At 44.7% G+C, this 24,448-nt stretch overlaps 1 protein-coding gene across 6 annotated transcripts; it reads right to left on the reverse strand.

Annotated features, from left to right (window-relative positions):
- Positions 1 to 5,725: 5,725 nt before the first annotated feature.
- LOC310862199 (uncharacterized protein) lies at positions 5,726 to 23,768 on the reverse strand. 6 transcript variants are annotated; one of them, XR_014569536.1, is made up of 11 exons: positions 23,424 to 23,768; positions 22,651 to 22,899; positions 19,061 to 19,129; positions 18,445 to 18,588; positions 17,875 to 18,060; positions 17,316 to 17,401; positions 14,178 to 14,331; positions 10,972 to 11,379; positions 10,143 to 10,437; positions 7,878 to 9,708; positions 5,726 to 7,697 (listed from the first exon to the last, which is right to left on the reverse strand). XR_014569536.1 is itself a non-coding variant. In XM_083769963.1 (10 exons), coding segments are annotated over exons 1-10 (1,686 nt in total). In that variant the 5' UTR covers positions 23,517 to 23,768; the 3' UTR covers positions 5,726 to 9,706. The 6 variants fall into 6 exon arrangements, 2 of the variants coding, with proteins under 2 accessions (XP_083626089.1, XP_083626090.1); XR_014569537.1 differs by having other exon boundaries at positions 5,726 to 7,741; XR_014569538.1 differs by having other exon boundaries at positions 7,834 to 9,708.
- Between the last annotated feature and the right edge of the window lie 680 nt (positions 23,769 to 24,448).

The following is a 24,448-nucleotide window of genomic DNA, read 5'->3' on the forward strand; positions in this document are numbered from 1 at the left end:
TCAGGGCTTTTCAGAATGGGCTCTTTGCACAATACGTCTTTCAGGGTGTTGAAGGCCATCTCACAGCTCTCTGTCCATCTCACCTTGTTGGGCAAGTTATTTTTGGTGAGATCGGTGAGGGGAGCTGAGATGGTGGATAACCGGGGGATGAAACGTCCATACCATCCTATCAGGCCCATGAATGACTTGACCTGAGACTTGGTGGTGGGTCTCTCAGCCACCCTGACTGCCTCGAGCTTCCCCACTTGTGGACGAATGACCCCATTACCCAGCACATACCCCAGGTACTCAGTCTCTTGTTTGGCAAGGAAGCACTTGTCAGGACGGATGGTCAGGCCCCCTTGAGTCTCTGCAACACCTCCTGTAGATGGGCCAGATGTTCGTCCCAGGACCTGCTGTACACCACCACATCATCGATATATGAAGATGCAAAGGCCTCGGTGCCTGCCAGAACTCTGTCCATCAACCTTTGGAAAGTTGCAGGCGCTCCATTGAGACCAAAGGGCAGGACCGTGAACTGGAAATGTCCAAACGGTGTCCTAAACGCTGTGCACTCTTTGCTCTCTGGGCTGAGGGGGACCTGCCAGTACCCCTTACACAGGTCAAGGGTCGTAATGTAGTGTGAACTGCCAACCCTCTCCAACAGGTCGTCAATTCCTGGCATAGGATACAAGTCCCTCTTAGTGACATTGTTCACCTTTCTGAAGTCCAGACAGAACCTCAGAGTTCCATCTTTCTTGGGAACCAAGATGATAGGGCTGCTCCACTCACTAGACGATGGCTCGATGACACCCATATCCTTCATCGCCTCGATCTCCTTCTTCAGGACTGGTAGCAGGCGTTCTGGAACCCTGTAGACAGGCTGGCGAAGGGGCTTTGGATCTTTTAAGGTGACATGGTGATGGGTGACGTCGGCGCGGCCTGGCGTTAACCCAAACAGGTGTCTGGGCAGGATCTGAAGAAGCTCCTTCCTCTTCTCCGCCTCCAAGTGGCTCACCCTCTGCCACTGGTAGGTACTGCTCTGGTGTCTCCTCTTCCTCCCTCACAGCCTTGACATACAGAGAGTGGATAGCTGGTGGCGGTGGGGTGGGACGAGGATTCCATTTCTTGAGCATGTTGATATGGAAAGTCTGTAATGGCTGTCTGCGTTCCGGCATGTGGATCTGGTACGTCACCGGACCCATCTTCTGCTTGACCTTGTAGGGACCCTGCCACTTTGCCAACAGCTTATGCTCTGATGTCGGCAACAGCAACAAGACGTCTTCCCCCGGCTGGAGACTTCTCTGCCTGGCTGACCGGTCATACCACTCTTTTTGCTTTGCCTGGGCTTGGAGTAGATGTTCTCTGGCGATGGTAGTGGACCTCATGAGCTGTTCTCTCATGTTCAGGACATAGGAAACGATGTTCATGTCCTGTGCTTTAGCTGGGCCTTCCCACGTCTCACGGAGAACATCCAGAGGACCTCTGACCTGGTGGGCATAAAGCAGCTCAAACGGTGAAAAGCCCGTCGAGGCCTGAGGGACCTCGCGGTAAGCAAACAGAATATATGGCAGCCATTTGTCCCAGTCTTTCCCAGTCTCTGACACAAACTTCTTGAGCATGTCTTTCAAAGTCTTGTTGGAACGCTCTACTAGCCCGTCAGTCTGAGGGTGGTAGGGGGTAGTCCTTACTCTCTTAATCCCTAACAGCTGATAGGCCTGTGCGAGCGTACGGCTCATGAAGTTTCGGCCCTGATCTGTTACCTCCCTAGGTATACCGACCTGAGAGAAAAACTTAATTAAAACTTCCGCTACCTGCCTAGCCGTCACCTCTCTCATGGGGATAGCTTCAGGGTATCTGGTGGCATAGTCACTGATAACCAGAATGAATCTGTTTCCTGCTTTGCTCCTTTCCAGGGGCCCCACTACATCTACTCCTATTCTCTCAAATGGAGTACCAATGACAGGGAGTGGAATTAGCGGTACAGGGGCTGTAGCTTTCCCTGCTGTTAGCTGGCATTCTGGACAGGTTTTACAATAGTCTTTAACCTGGCTATACATCCCTGGCCAACAAAACCTCTTTGAAATGCGCTGCAGGGTTTTCATAAAGCCCAGGTGACCTGCCCAAGGGATTGTGTGACCCACCCTCAGAACCTCCTCTCTACAGGTTTTGGGGAGTACTAGCTGTCTGCCCTCCTCACTGAGTCTATACAGAAGGTCGTTTTCTATCATATAGCGCTCATGTTGGGGTAGACTGCTTGAGTGGTCCTTCTCTGTCTCTTTAAAACAGTTAACAAGGGTGGAGTCTTCACGCTGACACTTGGCAAGATCACATGGTAACAAGTCTACCTGCAGTTCTGGAACTGGAACTTCTGGCTCTGCCTGCTCTGTGAACTGTGGCATAAGACCCCCCACTTGCTGTCTGTGCCTTTCCAATCTGTCCTCCTGTGTAACTGTGGGCTCCCCTACTACCTCCCCATGAAATGGCATTAACTTCAATGTGTCTGCCTGCGTGTCGGGTGTGATAGGTAGGAGTGACCTAACTGGCCCTGTCTCAATTGTAACAGGTGGCCCTGCCTGCTGGTTTACAGAGGCAATGTGTGGTTGTACCTCCGGAAATGGAGCCTGCCTGGCTCTGGCACGTGTCACCACACCACAAAACCTTTCCCTGCTTTCATGAATGAGGTCATACAGGATTGGTAAATCTGTACCTAGCAGGATGGGGTAGGGCAATTCTGGGACAACCCCAACCTTCATGAGGTACACCTGATCTTTAACCTCAAGGTAAATGTCTGCAGTTGGGCTCAGTTCTTGATGGCCATGGACACAAATGACTGAAACTGAGTCACTCTCATTCCACATTTCTCTTAGAACAAGGTGAGACTGAACTAGCGACTGTGAACATCCTGTGTCTAAGAGGGCAGTGTATGGCTTGCCATTTAGCTTAACAGTGGCCAAAGGGGAGTCTGGCTGCTCTTCCAGGTGTACAGTGAACTCGGGTCTAGGGACATAGCAAAGGCTGGTGGAATTGTGCTTTTTGAGGGGACAAACAGGGCGTGTATGGCCTACCTCACCACAATTATAACACACAATCTGTGACTTAGACCCTGGCTGATACCTTGGGTCACTGTGCTCCTGAACCACTGGTCTGCCTGATTTAGGCTGGGTATGAGAGCTATTCTGAGGACTACCCCCCTTGAACCAACCCTCAGACTTACCCCTCGCCTGGCGCTGTCCGGAGTAATGGTAGGAGTCGGACCCCGGACCCTTGTGTGCTGACACGTAGGTGTCGACGAGTGTTGCAGCCTCTTCTGCCGTCGGTGGTTGTGCTGGTGCAGATGCCACCGAAGGCCCTGCCACGCCCGATGCCGTCCCTGGTCCTGTAGGTGGCGCTCCCGTCGCTGGTTGCTCCCTCGGATGTGCATTGGCCGCCTCCACGTCCGATTGGAGTTGGGTCATCTGCTGAGTGAGTACGTCGAGCTTCCGCTCCTGTCGCTCCCTCTCCTCGTCTTGCCTCCTCTCTTTCTCCATCTGAGACTGCATGTAGGTCTCAAACATCTTAGCCAGATTTGAGAAAGTTTCCTCTTGGGCCGAGGTAGTGCTCACCCCGGTGTGGATTTGTTCTTCCATCGCTCCTCCTGTGGCACCCTCTTCTTCCTCCTCATCGAATGAAACTTGCTGTTGATGGTTCCGCAGATGTGGTTTTGGAGGCATCCTGAACTGTTGTTACTTTCCGCTGCCACCACATGTAAAGTTGCCCGAGGGCCAAGGCTCCAAAAACAGTCAGCGATGCTTTTTGATGGTTTTTATTACTCCAAACTCCAGCTCCAGTGCAGATATACTGGCCAAAACACAAAATAAAGAACTCAAAAATACTTAACGCTCAACGAAGGAAAAAGGAAAAATAACAAACTGCACTAGGCTATGCCCAGGACATGGGCCCTAGCAGCTCTCTCACGGGTGTGTCAGCATGATGCCTGCCCGAGCCTAACTGACTAGCTCTGCCTGCAGTCTCCCCTTTATAGGAGAGGATCCTACCACCCACAGAGAAGCAATTAAATATACCCAGCTTATCTACAAGCTCCCAGTTATCAGCTGAACCTGAATCAGTAACCCCATACCTAGATGTTCTATTTTAGATTAACATCATATGGGGTTACATTAATTTCCCCAGATAATAGACATACTTTGATAAATGACATTGTGGAACACCCCTACTCCTCACCAGTACTTGGCACCTTCCCCCTCTTAAAGTGCCAGCACTGGAGAGGCCATACAACTACTGAGGTTACAATAAACACACAGGTTAATAAACTGAATGTTTTCCCTGTGTGCATCATTTCATTTGTACATCCTGTAAATGCATATACCTCAACAGTATTGACATTAATGATAGGACCTGTCTGCCCCACTACCCACAGTCTGTGTGGTGTGTGCGTGCGTGCAATGTCCTTAATCAGTGTGTGTGTGTGTATAGGGCACGGGCTGCCCCGTGACATATACATATAAACTATATATATATATATATACTACTATGCTATACATATGTACTATGGCGTGCTATGAATATATACAATGCAATTATAGTGCCGTCTACATAACATGCTATAAGTCTGTATCAGATGCTATCTAAGTCTACAGAAATGCTATCTAAGGGGGTAGGGTAAGTGCTATGGGCCATGATGGAGTCTAAAAAGGTGGGTTTTCAGACTACGGCGGAAGATTGGGAGTGATGCTGCAGTTCTGACTGCAATGGGAAGTGCATTCCACAGTTTTGGAGCCAGAAGGGAGAAGAGTTTGGGACGTGTGGAGCGTTGTCCCGGCGTTTTTAGTGAGGGTACTTCCAGCTTCCCTGCGTTGGCTGATCTGAGTGCGCGGGAGGGTTTGTAGGGTTCAATCATACTTGCAAGATATGGGGGAGCCATACCTTTGGTTGCCTTGAATGCCAGCATCAGAGTTTTGTATTCTGTGCGGGCAGCGACCGGGAGCCAGTGGAGGGAGCGGAGCAGGGGGGAGACATGTGAGAATTTTGGCTGGTTGAAGACCAAGCGAGCTGCGGCATTTTGGATCAGCTGGAGAGGCTTAAGTGCACATGCTGGTAGGCCAGTAAGGAGGGAGTTACAATAGTCGAGTTTTGACAAGACTGTTGTCTGGATTAGGAGCTGGGCTGATTCCTGGGTGAGGAACGGTCTAATTCGTCGTATATTATAGTGTGAACCTACAGGATCGAGTGACAGCTGTGATGTGAGCTTTGAACGAGAGCTGACTGTCCAGGACAACACCGAGGTTCCTGGCTGTTTGGACAGACGTTACCAGGGCGTTGTCTACGGAGATAGTTAGCTCCCACATAGGGCAGGACTTAGCTGGGAAGAAGAGAAGCTCAGTCTTGTCTGGGTTCAGCTTGAGGTGATTGGAGGACATCCACTGTGAGATGTCAGCCAGGCATGCAGTGATGCGCTCTTCCACCTGAGTGGCAGAGGGGGGGCCCCTTGGTCTGGCCTGGACTCTCCTCCCAGTGGGACATGCATCGAGGACCTCCCTAGGGAGACGCTCGAGAGGCATCCTAACCATAAGTCCAAACCACCATAAGCTGGTTCCTTTCCAAGCGAAGAAGCAGCGACTCTACTCCGAGTCTCTCTCACGTGACTGAACTTCTCACTCTATCTCTAAGGGAGACGCCATGATTTGTAAATCTAATAACATTACATCTGCACGATTTGTATATATACAACACACCAAAACACCAGTTGAGTGTAAAAAAATGGAGGAACCAGTTTATTCAAAACAAAAACAAAACTAAAAAAAGAAAACAAGTGAAAAGGAGCAGACTTGTAGTGAAACCAACACCTTGGCAGTGAACAGGTTAACAGAGTGAACATTTCCTAGACCTTGGCGTTAAAATGTATCTTTTAAATTCTACAGGTGTTTTAAACTCTGTCCAGCCGGAATTGTATAATCCATAAAAAAAAGTGCAAACAATACAGTATGAGCCAAACTTCATCAAAATCACACCTGCAATATTTAAAGAATTATTAAAACACCTAACCAAGTGTGTTTGTTTACAGACATCAGGTCAAAAAGAAAATGCAAAAGAAAAGGCAAAAAAAGGATAGTCTATTAGCGAGACTTTCAGTTTGTCGTCCGTACGTCGGTGTTTTGCTCGTGTAAACAAGTGTGACACAATAAATTACTTCCTGTATCCCCCTTTTTTAAAGGGATACTTCACACCCATAATGCATTTCCCCCTATCACACATATCCACATCAGAGCAAAAACTGGCTCAACATAATTATTTGTCTATGGCTTCAAGTGATGTTGTTAAAGGAACACTTCGTCCATTTCCAACCTTATATTCATGAGATTGGTCCTAACCAAGGGGTCATCACCATGTTGGCTTGTGGTGGACACTTTTTGTAAAAAATATTTCTTTTGCCACGGACATACAAAATGAGCATTACTAGAAACGCACAAATAGATAGCCCTGAATGACCATAACAGGCCTGTAACCCTGAAAGTGTACAAATGGAAACAGATGGAACCGCAGTGTCAGAGTTATGGGTGTCCTTGCGAAAAGAACGTCCGCGAACCATGAAACACTAGTCCTAGTTGGACTCCTAATGTGCCATAGTGTCGTAGTAAATCAGTGTCATACATTCAGTAACTGGGTCTTGCATTAAGAACATTATAATGGTGTGTACAAAGACATGTTGATGACCCCTGGTCCTCACTAATGCTTGTTATAAGATGCCATCATTTCTGTCTACTCTGTGTCTCATTGTAGGACTGTAGACAGTTCAGAAAGCTGCCAAACAGTGACATCATCAATGGGAATTCCAAGCTAATAGAAACGGCATCTATTAAAAAAAACAAATAAAATGAATGAAATCATATTAGAAATGTCCAAACCTTCCTACCGGTTAAGTCACTGGTAATGAACATACATGGTGCCATATTACACCTCATCTGGACAGGCAATGAGCAGAGCGAACGACAGTGTTCCGACTGCGATATCACGCAAAAACCTGTCCTGATGATATGGAGCGTCTGCCATTGCATTGCGACAAAGCCTGAACCAATCAAATCTCATTGGGACAAATGCAATTTGGAATCATACATGCCACACATGAAGCATGGCCGCGAAACATGGCTGCGAGTGAATATAGGAGGGGTATAGGAATACAGGAGGGGTGGACGACTTCGCTGCACGGTGCGTTGTTGCTCGCGGTACATCAGGACAGTCATTGAAAAACATGTATTCTAATGAGATTTCATCGTTGGCTCGCTCGCATCGCTGACAGTGCAGATGGGGTGTTAGTGAGGACCAATTATATGAAGATACTCCAACCCACTTTTCTTCATAGAGCACATTTAAAACCAAAGTGCTGCACACTCAGTAACGTATACATAGATATAAGGAAGGTTGAAAATGGGTGTAGTGCTCCTTTAAGTGTTTAGTTCACCCCATTGGCTTGTAGTTTTCCAGTTTGGTGAAAAGAAGAATTGTGTGAGTTCAAACTAAAAAGCATTTTTTTAAACGGCAGAAAAAATAGTTTGAGACCTTTTCAATTGCGGAAAATACCCTTTATGTAAGAAACACTGTTCTGTTCTTAAATTTAGATCAGGGGTCTTCAACGTTTTTCAGGCCAAAGAGAGAGAGATGAAGCAGGGACCCCCACTCCATATTGTATAGCTGAGAGACAGATGAAGCAGGGACCCCCACTACATATTGTGTAGCTGAGAGACAGATGAAGCAGGGACCCCCACTACGTATTGTATAGCTGAGAGACAGATGAAGCAGGGACCCCCACTACATATTGTGTAGCTGAGACAGAGATGAAGCAGGGACCCCCACTACGTATTGTATAGCTGAGAGACAGATGAAGCAGGGACCCCCACTACATATTGTGTAGCTGAGAGAGAGATGAAGCAGGGACCCCAACTCCATATTGTATAGCTGAGAGACAGATGAAGCAGGTACCCCCTGAATTGTGTTGCAGATTAAACTTTTTCATAGAGTATAGCTGTTATGTAAATTAATGCTGTCTTCACATTATCTTTTCCATGATTTGATTCATCATTATAATGCATTATGAATATTGCTCATTTGTATCATTTTGTATTTCAGATTACAACTTGTCCAAAATGCAGCAGCTAGAGTTTTAACTAGAACTAAGATGAGAGAACATATTACTCCAGTTTTGGCATCACTGCACTGGCTTCCGGTTGTTTTCAGGATTGACTTTAAAATTCTGTTACTTGTCTATAAAGCTCTCAATGGTCTCGCACCTCCGTACCTCCGTGACTGCCTACCTAGATATGTCCCTAGCCGCCCCCTCAGGTCCTCCAACGCTGGCCTACTTGAAGTGCCTAAAAGAATGTGCACAAAAAAGTACGGTGAGGCAGCTTTTTGCTTCTATGGCCCAACAGCCTGGAATAAACTTCCATTCGAGCTCAGACACGCACCCTCTGTAGACATTTTTAAATCTCAACTCAAGACTCACCTCTTCACCCTTGCTTTTAGTTGAGTTTTATTTTATTTATTTTATTTTTTTATGTGTTTTTATTTATTTTATGTTCTTATATTCGGTTTTGTTCTCTGCTATTGTTCTATCATTTTAACTACTTGTGTTTTATTGTATTTTATTTTTGTGTCCTGCCCTGTGAAGCACTTTGAGCTGCATTCTATGTATGAAAAGTGCTATACAAATAAAGTTTATTATTATTTATTATTATTTTCAGACACCGGACATTTTGAACCCGGCGGTCAACATTTCGTAGTGGACTAAGTACAGCGGTACTTGGTCCGCACTTTTTCCCCTCTAAAACAAAACCTCTTAGCCGAAAATGGCCGATCTGCAAGCTCATAGACCGGCTACTTCCGGCTAATGTTCCTCTCGGAATAGGGATGCTAGGGTTCACGTGGTAAAGGTAAAACAAACAAAAATATAATAATAACTGGTAACCCCCCCATGTAGTAACTGTTGAAGACCCCTGGATTTAAGTAGACCCCCTAGGGGTCCCAGACCCCCTGTTGAAGACCCCTGGATTAAGGCTTTTTGAGGTCGGTGTCGGAAGGCGCTGTCAATGTCGTTGGTCATTTATTAAAGACAAAGTGTGCAACTTTGCTCCGTGTTTATATATATATATATATATATATATATATATATATATAAAACATTCATGGGTTTCAAATATATAGTCCTACACCTGCCATGTTGAGGACCAACGCAGGTGTTTCATTTTGTCTGAACAGTCTGATTGGCGTGATATTAATTCATTTGTTTGCAAATGTAGCCTTAAAACTGCCATGTTGAGGACCAAACAGGTGTTGTGACAAATCAATTACTTATACGCCAATCAAACTATATATTCTTTTAGTACATAAACACATGACAAAGTTACACGCCACGCCTTTAATCAACCCTTCATTGGCCACAACCTGACAGCCGTCTTGCTGCATGAGCTATAGGGAGCCGTAGAGCTGACTCTAGAAGGACTTTGCTGGATTCTTGTGACCAAGTTCATGCCTCAGACACTGGCCAACATTCATGTTGCGTTTATAACAATCCATACAGTACAATATGACTGCTTCTCTCCTCTGACACGATGGTGACTGTCTTCTATTTATAATAATCCATACATTACAGTATAACTGATTCATATCTTCTTCTTTCTTCTGTGAGACTTGATCAGGTGGAATTCTGTCTTTTATTCTGCATACAGTAACTCTCTGTAAAAAAAAACAACAACCATCAAAACATTATTAGCTATCTAATAGTATATTCATTTTCATATCAAACAAAACAGAGTGGGGAGCGAGTAATGCAGGCGTTGTTGGGTGGATCAGCGACAAGGATAGCTTGTCAATCCAGGTCTAATCAGCCGTTGGCGTACGCACGAAACGAGCACTTGCATAATAGCCCAACTTGCGTAATAGCCCAATAGCCCAACAACAACGTAATAGCACATTTATCCTAATATAAATGAAAATCATAAATAGTTTGCTGCATAGCAGAAATGGAAATAAAAATAACTAAATGTAAAGACATTTAAAAATACAATTTCCTGAACGGAGGTGTATTTCCAGAGTCCAGACTCTATATATAGCATTCAGAGATTGTGGAATAGTTGTCTGGCTATGCAAGACTAGTCAGAACTACTTACATTCTTCATCAGTAACCTCCTGCTCTTCCAACGGTTCCTCCTCTACACTCTCCTCCTCCTCTTCTACTGGTGTCTCCTCCTGCTCACTGTCCTCCTCCTCCGCTGTCTCCTCCTCTACGGCAGGCTCTCCTGCAGAAACCTCCTCTGCTGTCTCCTCCTCCACAGCAGCTTCTCCTTCAGAAACCACCTCCTCTGTCTCTCCTACCGACACCTCCTGTTCTGCTTCAGCTGCCTCCTCCTCCTCTGCTGCGTTGTGCGACTCCTCCTTGACCTCTGGCACCTCCTCTGGCACATCCTGGCAGCAATACATTTTGACAGCAATTTAGTGTTTTTTAGTCTTCAGAATAAAATCGCATCTGGTTTATGTTTTAGTTTTTAAGTCAACTTAAACTACAGTTGATTAGAGGGGGATAAGGCGACCACCAAAAACTACAGCATGATGTCAGGCCGCGGAGGTAAGCGACTCACCACTCACCCAAAAACATCTCTGTGTTTTTACTAACCACCGTTTCAGTGGTTAGTAAAAACTCATCACCTAAAAGTAGAGTATGAATAGGCCTTCAGTTAACAAAACAAATATGTAGGCGGGCCGTGATGGCGTCGTAATGGCTGATTCATGAAATAGTCAATCCTACAAGCTATTGTGTGACACCCACGTAATACAATTACTTGTGTTTTAGTTCTACTGTATCTCTTCTCCACTATTCCCTCCCTGACATTTTAGTCTAGTTTTTATTTTGTCTTCAAAAAGGTAGTCGACCAATAGGATCCACCAATCCGCCCATCTAGACCAGAAACCAGGCTAAATGAACACAGACTTCTGGCTCACCTCCTCTGCTATTGACTCCTCCTCCTCTGAAACGGGGACCACCTCCTCTCCTGCTGACTCCTCCTCCTCTGAAACAGGTACCGCCTCCTCTGCTTCCTCCTCAGTTGCAGGAACTACTTCCTCTTCTGCAGGAGGCTCCGCCCCCTCCTCTCCTCTCTCCTCCTCCTCTGAAACAGCGACCGCCTCCTCCTCTCCTATTGACTCCTCCTCTGAAACGGGCACCGCCTCCTCCTCTCCTCCTAACTCCTCCTCCTCTGAAACAGGGACTGCCTCCTCTCCTCGTGACTCCTCCTCCTGTGAAACGGGGACCGCATCCTCCTCCTCAGCTGCGGGAGCTACTTCATCTTTGCTCACCGACTCCTCCTCTTCCTGTGGTGAAGCGGCCGCTACTTCCTCTACCTGCTCCAACTGTAAGACAAGATAAGATATAAGTTCAAATAATATAAGATAAGACAAGACAAGACAAGACAGTGACTGTCCGTTGTGGAGGACATCAGGGAACGACAGCTTTCTACCTCTGGTCCGCCCTGAGGCAGACAAACATCTGCTTGTAAATCCGATTATGTAATCCATAGTTAGAGCCAATTGAAAGTTCAATGGCTGCCACAGCAAAAGTGGAACGATCCAGATTTATTTTTGCACACGTGCGAACTGAGCGGTGCAACTATACTTTGGAGTTGAGCTGTTTTTGACTTAAAGGAGCATTCAGTGATTTGGAAACCCCCCCCGGTCCGCCCCAGTAACAAGATGTGCACATGCACGCACTACAGTGGGGGGGGGGGGGGCACGACAGGCCAACAGCACACACACCAAGGCCCGCCTCCGCTCGATCATGATTGGACGAAGGCTGGGCCACCTACCCAAAAACGAGACCCTTAGAGGTTAACTGGGGACAGTTTGGAACTCCTTATATGGTCAGCACACTCTATAGTATAGGGAGGATTATCACAACAAAACAAAAAGAGAAGTGATATTTGAATCACTGAATATGACCCCTCCTTCCTGGAATGCGACCTCAATCAGGGGTCAATAGGTCATACTGACACACACACACACACACACACACACACACACACACACACACACATACTTAATGGCACTACTCAAAAATGTCTAACATTGAGGTGGATGGGAGGGGCTTTTTTGCGACCACGTGGTTTTCTTCTCTGTCGCTGCACTGTGAGTTGAACGGTGCATTATATGTTAGCCAAAAGACGCCATCTAATAAACGATCACGTCCAAACGTGATTGGCACTGGGTGAGATTTATGCTGCGTTCACACGGGCAGATGCAAAAGATACAAAGCTACACAGCGTATTTGTAGCTTTGTATCTTTGTAGCTGAAGTTGAAACCAGCTCAACTTTTGTGTAGCTTTGTAGCTGTTGCTGTCGCTGGCTTCCATTGAAAATGAATGGTAGACTGTATCTTTGCATCTGCAGAAAGCCAGTCACAAAGCCAGTCGTGGAAGCAGCTGGGCACAGCTGCTTCTGCTTCTACGTTTTTGTGTGTTTATACATGTAGCAGTAAATGCCTTTACCAGAAGTTAGAGAATAGAGCTAGTGATAACATTACAGCAGCCTAATATCCGTGCACAGTCATCATGCACTCAAATCACATTATTGCATGCACACACACACACGCGCACGCACACGCACGCACGCACGCATGCATGCACACACACAGTGTGCAGTCCACACTAGTGCAGTTGACTAACTACTAGTAACTATGCAACGTACATCATCATCATGGACGGTGAATTAAAATATTATCGGCCACGTTGGTCAGACAACAATCTAGCTGAAATCCTGCTCTGCTTCTTAAATGTTGTATTCCTGCATTCCTGTACTGTACTACTGTATACTGTACTGTCCATACAACATAGTATGTACTGAGTGTACAGTACAGTACATACAACATAGTATGTAAGTACATTAACAGTACAGTACTACCTCTATTGTACACTTCAGCTCTCTCTGTGAATACATCAGATTTAGGTCGTCTGTGGTACTCAATTAACCTATTCATTTTAATGAGATGTAAATGTGTCATCAGTGTTCCCGGTGGAGACACGGTGAACTAAAAGAGTCCAGCGAGCTCACCAAGGCCTCGTTACATCTAAGGCCTCGTTACAGCTAATGATTGAAGTCTCTGCCTTCATTACCAATCCAGCGTGCCCGGCGAGGAAGGGCTGTGGCTGGCAATTCTGCCTTGGTAGCGGTTTCGGCTGTTATCAGACGTCATCACACCATGCCATGGTGCCAGTATGGACATTTCCTACATATTGACGTTGTTGTCAGACAGTGTCCGACGTCGCGTTGTCTGACTACTAACCCTATTACTAACCCTAACTCTAACTCTAACCCTAAACTCAGACTTACCCGGACAGTAAACAAAGTTACTGTATAGCTCAGTTTCACTTTGCTTTCACTTCGGCTGCAGTATTTTCACTTCTAGGTGCCTACCTAGTACCTAGTCACCTACTCGGTAGGCACTAGGCAGTATAGCCCATATTCCATATTGTTCCATTGCATGGTCTGATTGGGATATTTTTCAACTTTTTATCAAACTCGGCACAATCAACCAGGAGGAGGAACAAGGCGTAAGAAGCGTGCTGATTAGTCGGTCGAGGGACCAATCGGAAGTAGGGTTGGGATCCTTGATGAGTTTTAGCGATTCCGGTTCCTTAACGATTCCCTCGTAACGGTCCCATTCCTTAACGGTTCCTATAATGGGTTTCCAAATGGACCCTTACAGGACTGTAACTCTGACAGTGTAACAAATGGAACCAAATGGACCCGTGCAGGTAAATTTTTTTTCCATTTGTACACTCTCAGAGTTTTGGTGGTCCTTGAAATTAAAAAACTTAGAACTGGTATTGTAATTATATAGGGTATAGCAGTGGTGGACATTTTCTGGTTCCATTGATCCAGAGCCCATTCATTTTTCCCATAATTTCAAAATATATATATTTAGATGGAAAGCTTGATTCTAGGCTTAAAATAATTGATATACATATTTTGTTGAAAAAATGAATGGGCTTTACATTGTGGATTGACAAAATGGCCGCCACTGCTATGCCCTATGTCCACATACCAGTTTCCTCGATGATGGATCCGGTCCCGAATCCCAACCCTATTTAATCAGCAGGCTGTCAAAGGTAGCTCCATTCCAGTGTGTGGACCGACTCCTCACGTGTCTTGTTTACCTCCTTCTGGATCCTGTCCAGCTGAGCAGAGAGCTGTTCCTCTACAGCGTGGGCTGAGGAGCTCTGCTCCTCTAATCTCTGACGTACCGTGTTGAGATGTTCCTCCACTCTGTCCTGCTGGTCCTTCTGGAGGTCTGTGGCCTGCAGCGCGGCTCTGAGAGAGAGAGAGAGAGAGAGAGAGAGAGAGAGAGAGAGATAGTTACTACAAGGGACTGAACTGTCTGACTCCCTCTACCTCCTCAAACAACAAACATGTCCCCTACCGCTCCCTCACGTCTAGCGATGCAAACCCCCTGGAGGTCGCAGAGATAAATAAGGGTCCTCCATTTTCAATTCATCAAAACATTTGAAGACATACAAATATACAGTTCTATGCAAAAAATAAACAATCATTATACAAGGTTAGAAAAAAAGAATGTGTACAGTATAGAAATAAAGAGGGGACCAGTTTCAAATTGCAGCCGCCCGTAATAAGTGCTCTTTAGGGCGTGATAGTCTAGGGATTCACATTTCTTAACGGCTGTTGGCGGGCATTCCACATTTTTGTGGAACTCCCTGTTGCTATGTACAGTAGGCCTATATAGCAATATAACATGTTTGTGATTTTTTAATAAATATAGTTTTTCAGAAAACTTAGGTCAGGATTTAGAAGGCGTTTTGAGAATCGGCCCCAGTCCTAAATTGGAAAATAATATGGTATTATTGGTATGGTATTATTAATAATGTATAATGTGGTACGATTTTTGTCAACTCACTCTGTGTCTCAGAGGATGGGGAATCCAAGCTAATAGAATCTGCAGCCTATTCCTGGAAAGCCGGTGTCTGAAGTGAGGTCATATGTTGTTATATTAGTGTGAGGTGTAGGCATGTAGGCCCTGTCTGTGTGTGTGTGTGTGTGTGTGTGTGTGTGTGTGTGTGTGTGTGTGTGTGTGTGTGTGTGTGTGTATTTTGAGCTGGGAAGACCTTGCTCGAAATAGAAGCACATGGAGGAAAAGTCTATAAGAGGGAGCCATGTTCCACGAACGCAATCTCCGCCGGGCTGCCACAGTCAAGAGGCAGCAACGAAAGGAGAGAGCAGCAACCACCATCAGAGAGGCCGCTCCACATCCCACCCCCAGCAGCACCTCACACCAATGCCCACACTGCACAAAAGTGTGTTTCCGGAATTGGACCCACCATCTGAGGATCATCTGAGGACCCACAATAAGGACCCCCCCGGGAGGACCATCATACTCGACACCGAGTGATCGCCGATGATGGTGTGTGTGTGTGTGACTGTGTGTGTGTGTGTGTGTGTGTGTGAGTGAGGGGGGGTGCGTGACTCCACTGATATGATTGGAGGGGTAACGTTCCTCCGGAGAATGTGATCTTTCTTATTGGCTTCCATGACAGTCCGTCATACTATTGCTTGATAAATCACACACAGCCGTAAGATGATTCCTGGGCACGGCCAGCTCTGAAAAAGCTGAATGTGGTTTAGGAATCTGTGGAATTCAGCCACTTCCATTGATAAATGAATGACGACCAGAGTCTCAAATTACAACCGTACTATACATGTGGTGGCATATGGTCCACCCCTCACAAGTATCATGACACGTACACACACACACATGCGCGAGCGCGTGTTGAAACACGCACACACATGTTGAAACACACACGTGTTGAGTAACTCCAGGAAGAGGCCCCTGCATTTCAGTGAACTCTCTCTCTGCTAAAAGTCCAGGGGGGAGAGAGGGGAGAGTCACTGAGTTCAGGTGAGAGAGAGAAAGAGGGCGAGAGAGAGAGAGACTTAAACATTAACGTAAGCACCTCTGTTTACTCTGTTGACCGGGGGACCCCTCCTTTTCCCCTCGAGCTATACACCAAACCTCTTCACAGAAAGTCTTCTAGCTGAGCTTGCATATCGTCTATAGTATTTTGGCTGAGTGACGGCCTATGATGACAGACAGGCCCAGGCACCACAGAACATTCCACAGATTCCTAAACCACATTCAGCTTTTTCAGAGCTGGCTGTGAACTTGTAGATCTGCTCCCTCCTTTTGTCGTTCCCTCTACACCAAGTCACAAAAACATAGGCGATCTACAAAACATGTGGTTGCAAGTATTCCAAGTATATGATGTATGGTTGGCATTAAATCATATATATAAAAAATAATATTTTTACTATGCTGTTTGCATCACGGTTGAAATCGTCACCAGTTTAAATCGATATAGCATTACATGCCTAGTAGTTACAAATTATGTTAAGACTAAACTACTCCTATACTAGGGGCTACAAAGCAGTTGTTACTATGGTTATTAAAAGGACGTTAAGGCTGAACTACTCCTATACTGGAAGCTACAAAGCAGTTGTCACTGTGTGAAGGTAATCTAACACGGGGACTATATGGGGCCTGTGAAGTGACACCACATCAGAGTGAAGCAAGCAGCAGACAGGAGGCTTTGACTGTGTCAACATCAACTTCTTCTTTCTGCCTCAGAGGAGAGAAGCTATTTGATCCGCACAGGCTGCAGGATAGTGGTCATTTTGACAGCAAATGTGGATGCAGTTTTAGTCATTGTCTTAATGAATGAATAAAATATCATTTAGTTTTAGTCATATTTTAGTAATCTGAAATGTTTTAGTTTTAGTCAAGGTTTAGTCGACTAAGTATCATAAGATTTTAGTAGACTAAATCTACAGTTGATTTTGTCGACAACGCCATCAAGACAGACCTTGATGGCGTTGTAATGGCTGATTTAACACTTGGTTGATGCAGAAAATAGCAGATCTACAAGCTCACAACATGTCGCAGCTGAAACCCCTCAGGCTATCCAACAGAAGCACCGAAAATACTTGACTGAGTTGGATACATTTCCTCGTATTTCTAGTTTATTGAAATAACGTCATGCACATTTGTCCAGTGCATAGCCTACTGCAGGCCTGGTTGACTAGATTTAGAAGACATTTTGAAGCTCTTGCTACAGAAATGATCGATTATTTATATGGAAAAATCCCGTCATTTAACATATCAATGGGTGAGAGGGAAAAGCTTGCCAATGTCTCCTCTCTTAGTAACCGTTGCTAACGTGACCTATTGGACGAGGACGGGTTGGGGAGGGACTTAGCCAAGGGCTAATTGACAGAGGTTCCTGTACCTGACAGCGGTCATCTCCAGTGAGCTGGTGTCCAGATGTATCTTGTATTGTTCCAGCTGTTCCGTCATCGCCACCAACTGAGCAGCCTGAGAGATCATGACAATTATGACGTAATTATTTTATCACATACGATTGTATGTACAGTATGTTTACCAGGGCTGTGAATCTTCAACTATCTCACACAGTATTTGATTCAGATTGTTGCTGGGGTCACGATAAAAAAAACAAAAACAACGATTCTCATTTAAACTCACAAACTATCAAGTATATTGTACCTGCTGTATCAGTGTACTCAGTGTATTTGTAGCATGTTGTATGAGTGTAGAACTCAGTGTATTTGTAGCATGTTGTATGAGTGTAGAACTCAGTGTATTTGTAGCATGTTGTATGAGTGTAGAACTCAGTGTATTTGTAGCATGTTGTATGAGTGTAGAACTCAGTGTATTTGTAGCATGTTGTATGAGTGTAGAACTCAGTGTATTTGTAGCATGTTGTACGAGTGTAGAACTCAGTGTATTTGTAGCATGTTGTACGGGTGTAGAACTCAGTGTATTTGTACCTGTTGTATGAGAGTGGAGCCCAGTTTCAGGACCAGGTCACTCTTCTCCTCCAGTTTGGAGTCTGCCACCTGCAGGCTGGAGGTCAACGTCTCCACGTTCTGGGACAGCTCGGCGCTCAGCGCCGCCAGACCCTCCACCTGCAGCCGCACGCCCTCAAACTCCTCGCTCTTAGCCCTGAGCGCCGCCTGCACATGGATTATACATTCTGTTAGTTAGACAGAACCTCAACCTGCAGCCGCACGCCCTCAAACTCCTCACTCTTAGCCCTGAGAGCAGCCTGCATGTAGATTATACATTCTGTTAGTTATAGGCCTCTTATAGCCCTGATAGTCACAGTTATTACATAATCACCTTGACATAATCATCATACTCGTTTCCAGGTTGAAAAATGTTCACGCGTTTTCAAACATTTTCCAGAAATAACAGAAATTGTATAATAGGAATAGTATACAATTCTTACAGTAAATGTCAGTAATGTATTTGTAAGTTACTTGTCATATCTGCCCTGTGCAATTTCTGGTTGAAATTCGGCTCTAAAATAGGAGTATGAATCGGAACCTAATCCATACCTGCATCTGCTCCATGGTTTCCATGGAGACGGTGGTATGTTGCATCTCCTGCAGCCTGGTCTTCATCTCCGTGTGTAGAGACAACACCTGAGCCGGAAGGTTTGAGGACTTCAGCTGCTCTGCTGTAGCCAGAGCCATACCCACCTATAAAACATATAAATATTCATATTAATAACTCCAACCCTGGAGGTCTGCTGTAGCCAGAGCGATACCCACCTATAAAACATATAAATATTCATATTAATAACTCCAACCCTGGAGGTCTGCTGTAGCTAGAGCCATACCCACATGTAAAAATAATAAGATTAATATCAATATTAATAACAAAAAACTGGAAAAGCACTAAGACTTGTCCATGTTCAATTCATCAGAACATTTAAAGACATACACATATACACATACACAAAAAAGGAAATCATCATACATATAGTTGAATAAAGACTTTTTTTTACAGGGGCCCGTTTTGAATTGCCTGCAAGTGCTCTTTGAGAGCGGTTTTGACTTCAGCTGCTCTGCTGTAGCTAAAGCCATACCCACCTGGAATTATTATATATTATATATACAGTAGAGTAGGACTGTTAATAAAGACAATTTATTAATAATAATATTATCCTACCTGTTTCTGGGCCAGAGAGTAGGACTGCTCCAGACCAATCAGACGGTTCTCCAGACCATCTGAGATGCCCTGTTGGAAACAGAGACACAAACACGGTGAGTTTAGGGCTGGTTTAACCCTAATTGTGTCGGTAGAACTCTCGCCTTTGGCCAACAAGTTCATAGGTTCCATCCCAGGCACCGTCAACTCAGCATATGAGTAGCATGGCTTGTGTGGTACTGGGAGCTGATGGTAGGTGTTGCGCTCCACCTCAGCAGCAATCTCCCAGGGGTCTAGCGCATTGTGACGTGGACAGACTCCCATGTGTTACTGGCTGATACCGACAATAAGCCACTCCCGACCTACTTATTAAGCCTGGTCTAACCCTAACCCTGGTGTAACCCTAAGCCTGGAAACAGAGACAGAAACATTGTAGTTCAGTTGTTCTGACAATGTAAACATTCTCTGTGCAAAATAAAATAACCACTTTGATTTAACCCATGAAACCCGGGAAATCTGTGCAATTGTAGATGGTGGCGTTTGGCTATTCAAAACTAGCAGATATACAAGCTTGTAGCATGTCACAGGCTCATAGCGTGTCACACTATTTTTTTATGCTTTTGAAAAAAGCTTTAAAGTGTGAGTACTCCTGATTTAGAAGGCCTTAGTAGAATCGGTCTCAGGTCTTAATGGGTTAAGTATAATGGAATGTTTTCTTTCTTCTCCATCGCTGTGCCGTTGTTGCTGACGATACAAATAAAATATGTTTCATGTATGCTAAACATTATGGCTGAGACTTCAGTTCCTTCTTTCTTAGTTTCTTTGTCAGGAGAAGTCCTGTCAACTGATCTGCGGTTTGTCATGACATGAGATGTCTTTCCGAGTTCTCTTTGTTCACCACTACTGTATTGTTGTTACTAAGAGAGAGAGACTGGCAACCGACCAGTCTTAATCTAATCTTAAATACCTTTATTTTAGATTTTTTCTTTTTTTGTAATAGTGTAACATAAACATTACAGTTGTCACTGTACAATACTTTAAACAGTTGTCATGTTGCTCACATGCCTAAAATTGCTGATATTTGCACCGCTCTCATTGAAAACAATGTATTTCTTGTCACACTCCAGCTCTGCTTGACTAGCGCTAGAGCGCTGTTTTCTGCCCCCTCAATGACGCCACTCTCCTCTACACCACTCTGGTTGGTGCGTTCTTTTTCAGCCTACAGTACACCTGAGGCGGTGCCTTACCCTTTATCCTTAACATACACAAACATATTAACTGTATATATGATGATTTCGGGTGTGACAGCACAGTACAGTGACTGACAGTACATTAGAGGAACCCCCTCGGGACACCCACAATGTAAACTGTCATATCTCAACCATTTTGGATGTGGGGCGGCTCCATGAACGTGTGTCTGGATGTTCCGGGGACAAATATAGCAGATCTACACACTGGTGAATGTTCCCCCCAGAACACGGATGCTGGGTTTTAAGTACTTTAACTTTTTTAAGTATAAGTAATTTTCAGTCTGTCTGTCCTAAGGAAAACTAATATTCTCTACAGTTATCCTCGTTACATAGGCCTATTGTATCTTAGGGGGAAAGATTTACATATTTACGTACCGTTAATATGACAAAAGGTGCTATAAAGTAACACTGTAATTCAGATGGTGACCTCAGACAAAGATGTTTGAGAACCATCGATGTACACTTGTACAGTACGAACATGTATTTTTACACCTGTATGCACAGTACTCATATTTATTTTTATACCTGTTTTTCTTCTCTGAACCAGGAACTGGCTGACCTTTGTTTCTATCCTGTTTTCTTTGCTCCTCTCTCTCTCTGTTATCTCTTATTCTTCTTCCTCTTTCCTGGAAAACTAGGTTTGTAGTTTGCATGAAACATAACTCCACCCTCAGTAAAACTATGTATATAAACCAAACCTTATTCCTAAACTTAACCTCATTAAAACTACTTGTAAACCGAACCTTATTCCTAAACTTAACCTCATTAAAACTACCGGTACTTGTAAACCGAACCTTATTCCTAAACGTAACCTCATTAAAACGATGTCTTAATATTCCTTATTCCTAAAGGTAACCTCAGTAAAACTATGTCTAGTATAAACCTAACCTTATTCCTAAATGTAACCCCAGTAAAAAGAATACAAGAACTGATAGGGGTAGGCTATCCCATGCTGGAATAGCCTAGAGCTGCATGTGTGTAGTACACATAAATGTTGTTGAGTGTAGGCCTGCTACCAATACAGCCAGTGTACGTAGTATGAATGTGAACATTGTAGGTCAAACATAACCCTCTCGTTATGAACGTCAACAGCTGCGTGTCCCGTAGGCTCACCTTGTGTCATAGGCGATAGAAATAGAACTGCACGCGCTCACGCGCACGCACGCACACACACGTGCAAATACACAGAGGTTTGTATTACTAATATTTGTGAGGACGTCAACGTTTTAAACCGTAAGCCTAAAGCCAAAACATAGCAGATCTACCAAGCTCGTAGATCGTGTATTGTTCACTACATGACACCAGCGTGCGCAAGTTTAATTCTAATCATATAGTTTAAATGTGGCATGATTCTCTAATCCATAAACATAAGCTCTAAATGTCTGATCATAATCATTCATAACCCCCACACTGAATCTGAACTGTAACTGTAAATGTATCTCAAAAAATATATTCAACCATAAAGCAATGGTTCCTTACAAATATAGTAAAACCACACACACACACACACACACACACACACACACACACACACACACACACACACACACACACACACACAGCAAAGAGAAATATGATAACAGTCTGCAGAGCAGCACGGATCAACTTTCCTTCCTACTATACTGTGGCCAAAAGAGATTGAGTGAAACTTTTGCATAGTGTGGTAGTTTGGTAAGCTATGCATTACAGGCCACTAGACATGTGTTACACTCAAAGTTACAGACCTGTAAGGGTCCATTTGGTTTCATTTGTGTATACCCTCAGAGTTACAGACCTGTAAGGGTCCATTTGGTTCCGTTTGTACACTCTCAGAGTTATTGGTACACTCTCAGTTACAACCTATACTCTTCGTCAGGTGAAGGGGAAATGGGGGGTCGAAACGTTGTCATCCTTCTAAATAAATACAATTCCTGTGAGAGCTATGGAACAGTGTGCGGACTACTTCTCCTTCTCCTGTACTTTTTGTTCAGCACCTGAATTCCTGTGGATTCCGTTTCACAACCTATACTCTCTCATAATAATAATTGCATTAAATAAATTGTGAATATTCGCCCATTCACCCCCCTTAATAATAATTACATTAAAATGCATCAATAAACATATCATTTCTATATTTTACATCACCTGACCTGCGGACATAATAGTGTGGATATTAGCCTCTCTCTCTCTCTCTCTCTCTCATAATAGTTATGGTACATTGAATAAACAAATTGATAAACATATTTATTTAACATAATTAATCGCCTTATCACCTGCAGTGCAGACATAATGGTGTGGATATCAGCCTATACTCTCTCATAAATAAAAATAGTTACGTTGAATAAACAAATCGATAAACACATTTAACATCATTATAATAACCTTATCGCCCGACCTGCGCACCTCCTCGTGCGCGGCCTGCAGGCGGACCACTTTCAGCTGCATGGCGGTGAGGTTGTCGGTGAGAAAGCCGATGGTCTGGTGCTGCTGGAGGCAGAACCAGGAGGCTGACCCCCCCGTCACTATGATCATCAGGAAGAGGATGAACAGCAACGTGTAGTGGTGACCGCCGCCCCCGGAGGAAGAACCACCACCCCGGTGGCCCGGTTCTGGTGCTCCGTCCAGGCCGTCCTGTTTGGAGGGATGGGACCATAATATCGTGATTAAAAAACAAACAACAACGAAAAAACTCACAATCCTCCATCATAAACTAGGGTGAATTAGGTTTTGATGAGCTGCAAATTCAGTACTGTACTTCACTACCCTCCATGCTTGATAAAACAGACCTGTAAAAGAGCACATTTGATACACTCTTATTCAAGCTACACAAATTGATTCGCAAAAAAATAGCAGATCTACAAGCGAACAAGTGTTGCGTTGCAGCACGTATTGTGCACTTGTAGATCTGCTATTTTTGACTTGCAGATCGGGCTTTTTTTGGGGGGGGGGGGGGGGGGGGGGGGGCTAACGTTACCCCCAGAATAGGGATGCTGGGGGTTACTTAAAGTGATTGACGAACTTGCAATTAGGTTTTAAGCACCTTTTTTGATTATAGGTATAGCAATAAATATCATTAATTGCGATTATTTTGTGGCCACAATTAAATAATCGTGAAGTAATTTTCTTTCATAAAAGTCACATCCTCAATTCCCCACCTGTTTGGAGAAGTAGATGTCCTCATGGTTCTTATGACCGTTGCTTTGGCTGTTCTGGCTGCCCTTCCCTCTGCCCCGGTGCTTGGCTGTCATCCTGCCCGCAGAAAGGACACAATGTTCCGGCTTAATGTTCTGCAAGGAGCCGCTGATCTGGAGGTCCCGGTCTGGATGGTGTTGATTTGAACCTTCGTGTAATCCGGTGGGTTTGTTGTTCTAAATACTTTTCTAATGGAAGCAGCACCCTAGGATCGGTACCAAACGGTCCGGCGCGGTCCGGAGCGGAGGTCCTCTGAACAGCGGTGTTTCGGTGGGGATGTGGGCCGGGCTGGGGGCTCTGGGAGGCGGGGTTAAGGTCCTCCTAACAGCGGTGATTCGGTGGGATGTGGGCCGGGTTGGGGGCTCTGGGAGGCGAGGTGAAGGGGGCGTGATGCTCCTGCGAAACCGTGGTTCCTCCCTCTAAGGTTCCTCCACGCTGTTGGAGTGGTTGCCAGGTTTGTTTCCCTGAGCGAAAGAAACAAGCAGACTAGGTTTATGAAAATAAACACAAGCCCTATTTTGCAGTGATGGAAAAAGTAAAAGTATAAATTTAGAAATAAGTAAAAGTCCGGAATTCAAAATGTACTTGAGTAAAAGTGCAAAACTATTTGGGATCAATATCGGAATCAAAAGTAGAAAGGACTCATTATGCAGAATGTCCCTCCCATTTCACAAGTAAACAATGTGTAACATCGCAACGCATTGTGAGCTTCTAGATCTGCTATTTTATGTGATAGATGCATGTTTTGTAATAATAATCCATTAATCCATATCTACAAATGAATTAGTAATAGTAAGTTTTCATATAAATGTAGTGGAGTACAATATTTGCCTGAGATGTAGTGGTGTAGCCTAGAATTAGAATAGCAGCTCGAGCAAGTCGAGGACTTCAAGTACCTCGGGGCCTGGACTGCCTCAACTGAACAGGATCTGAATGTTCGGAGAGCACTTGCCTGGAAAGCCTTGCACGGAGAGTGTGGAAATCAGAC

This window comes from Protomyctophum parallelum, assembly GCF_964188405.1.
Source record: "Protomyctophum parallelum genome assembly, chromosome: 7".
Lineage (NCBI taxonomy): Eukaryota > Metazoa > Chordata > Actinopteri > Myctophiformes > Myctophidae > Protomyctophum > Protomyctophum parallelum.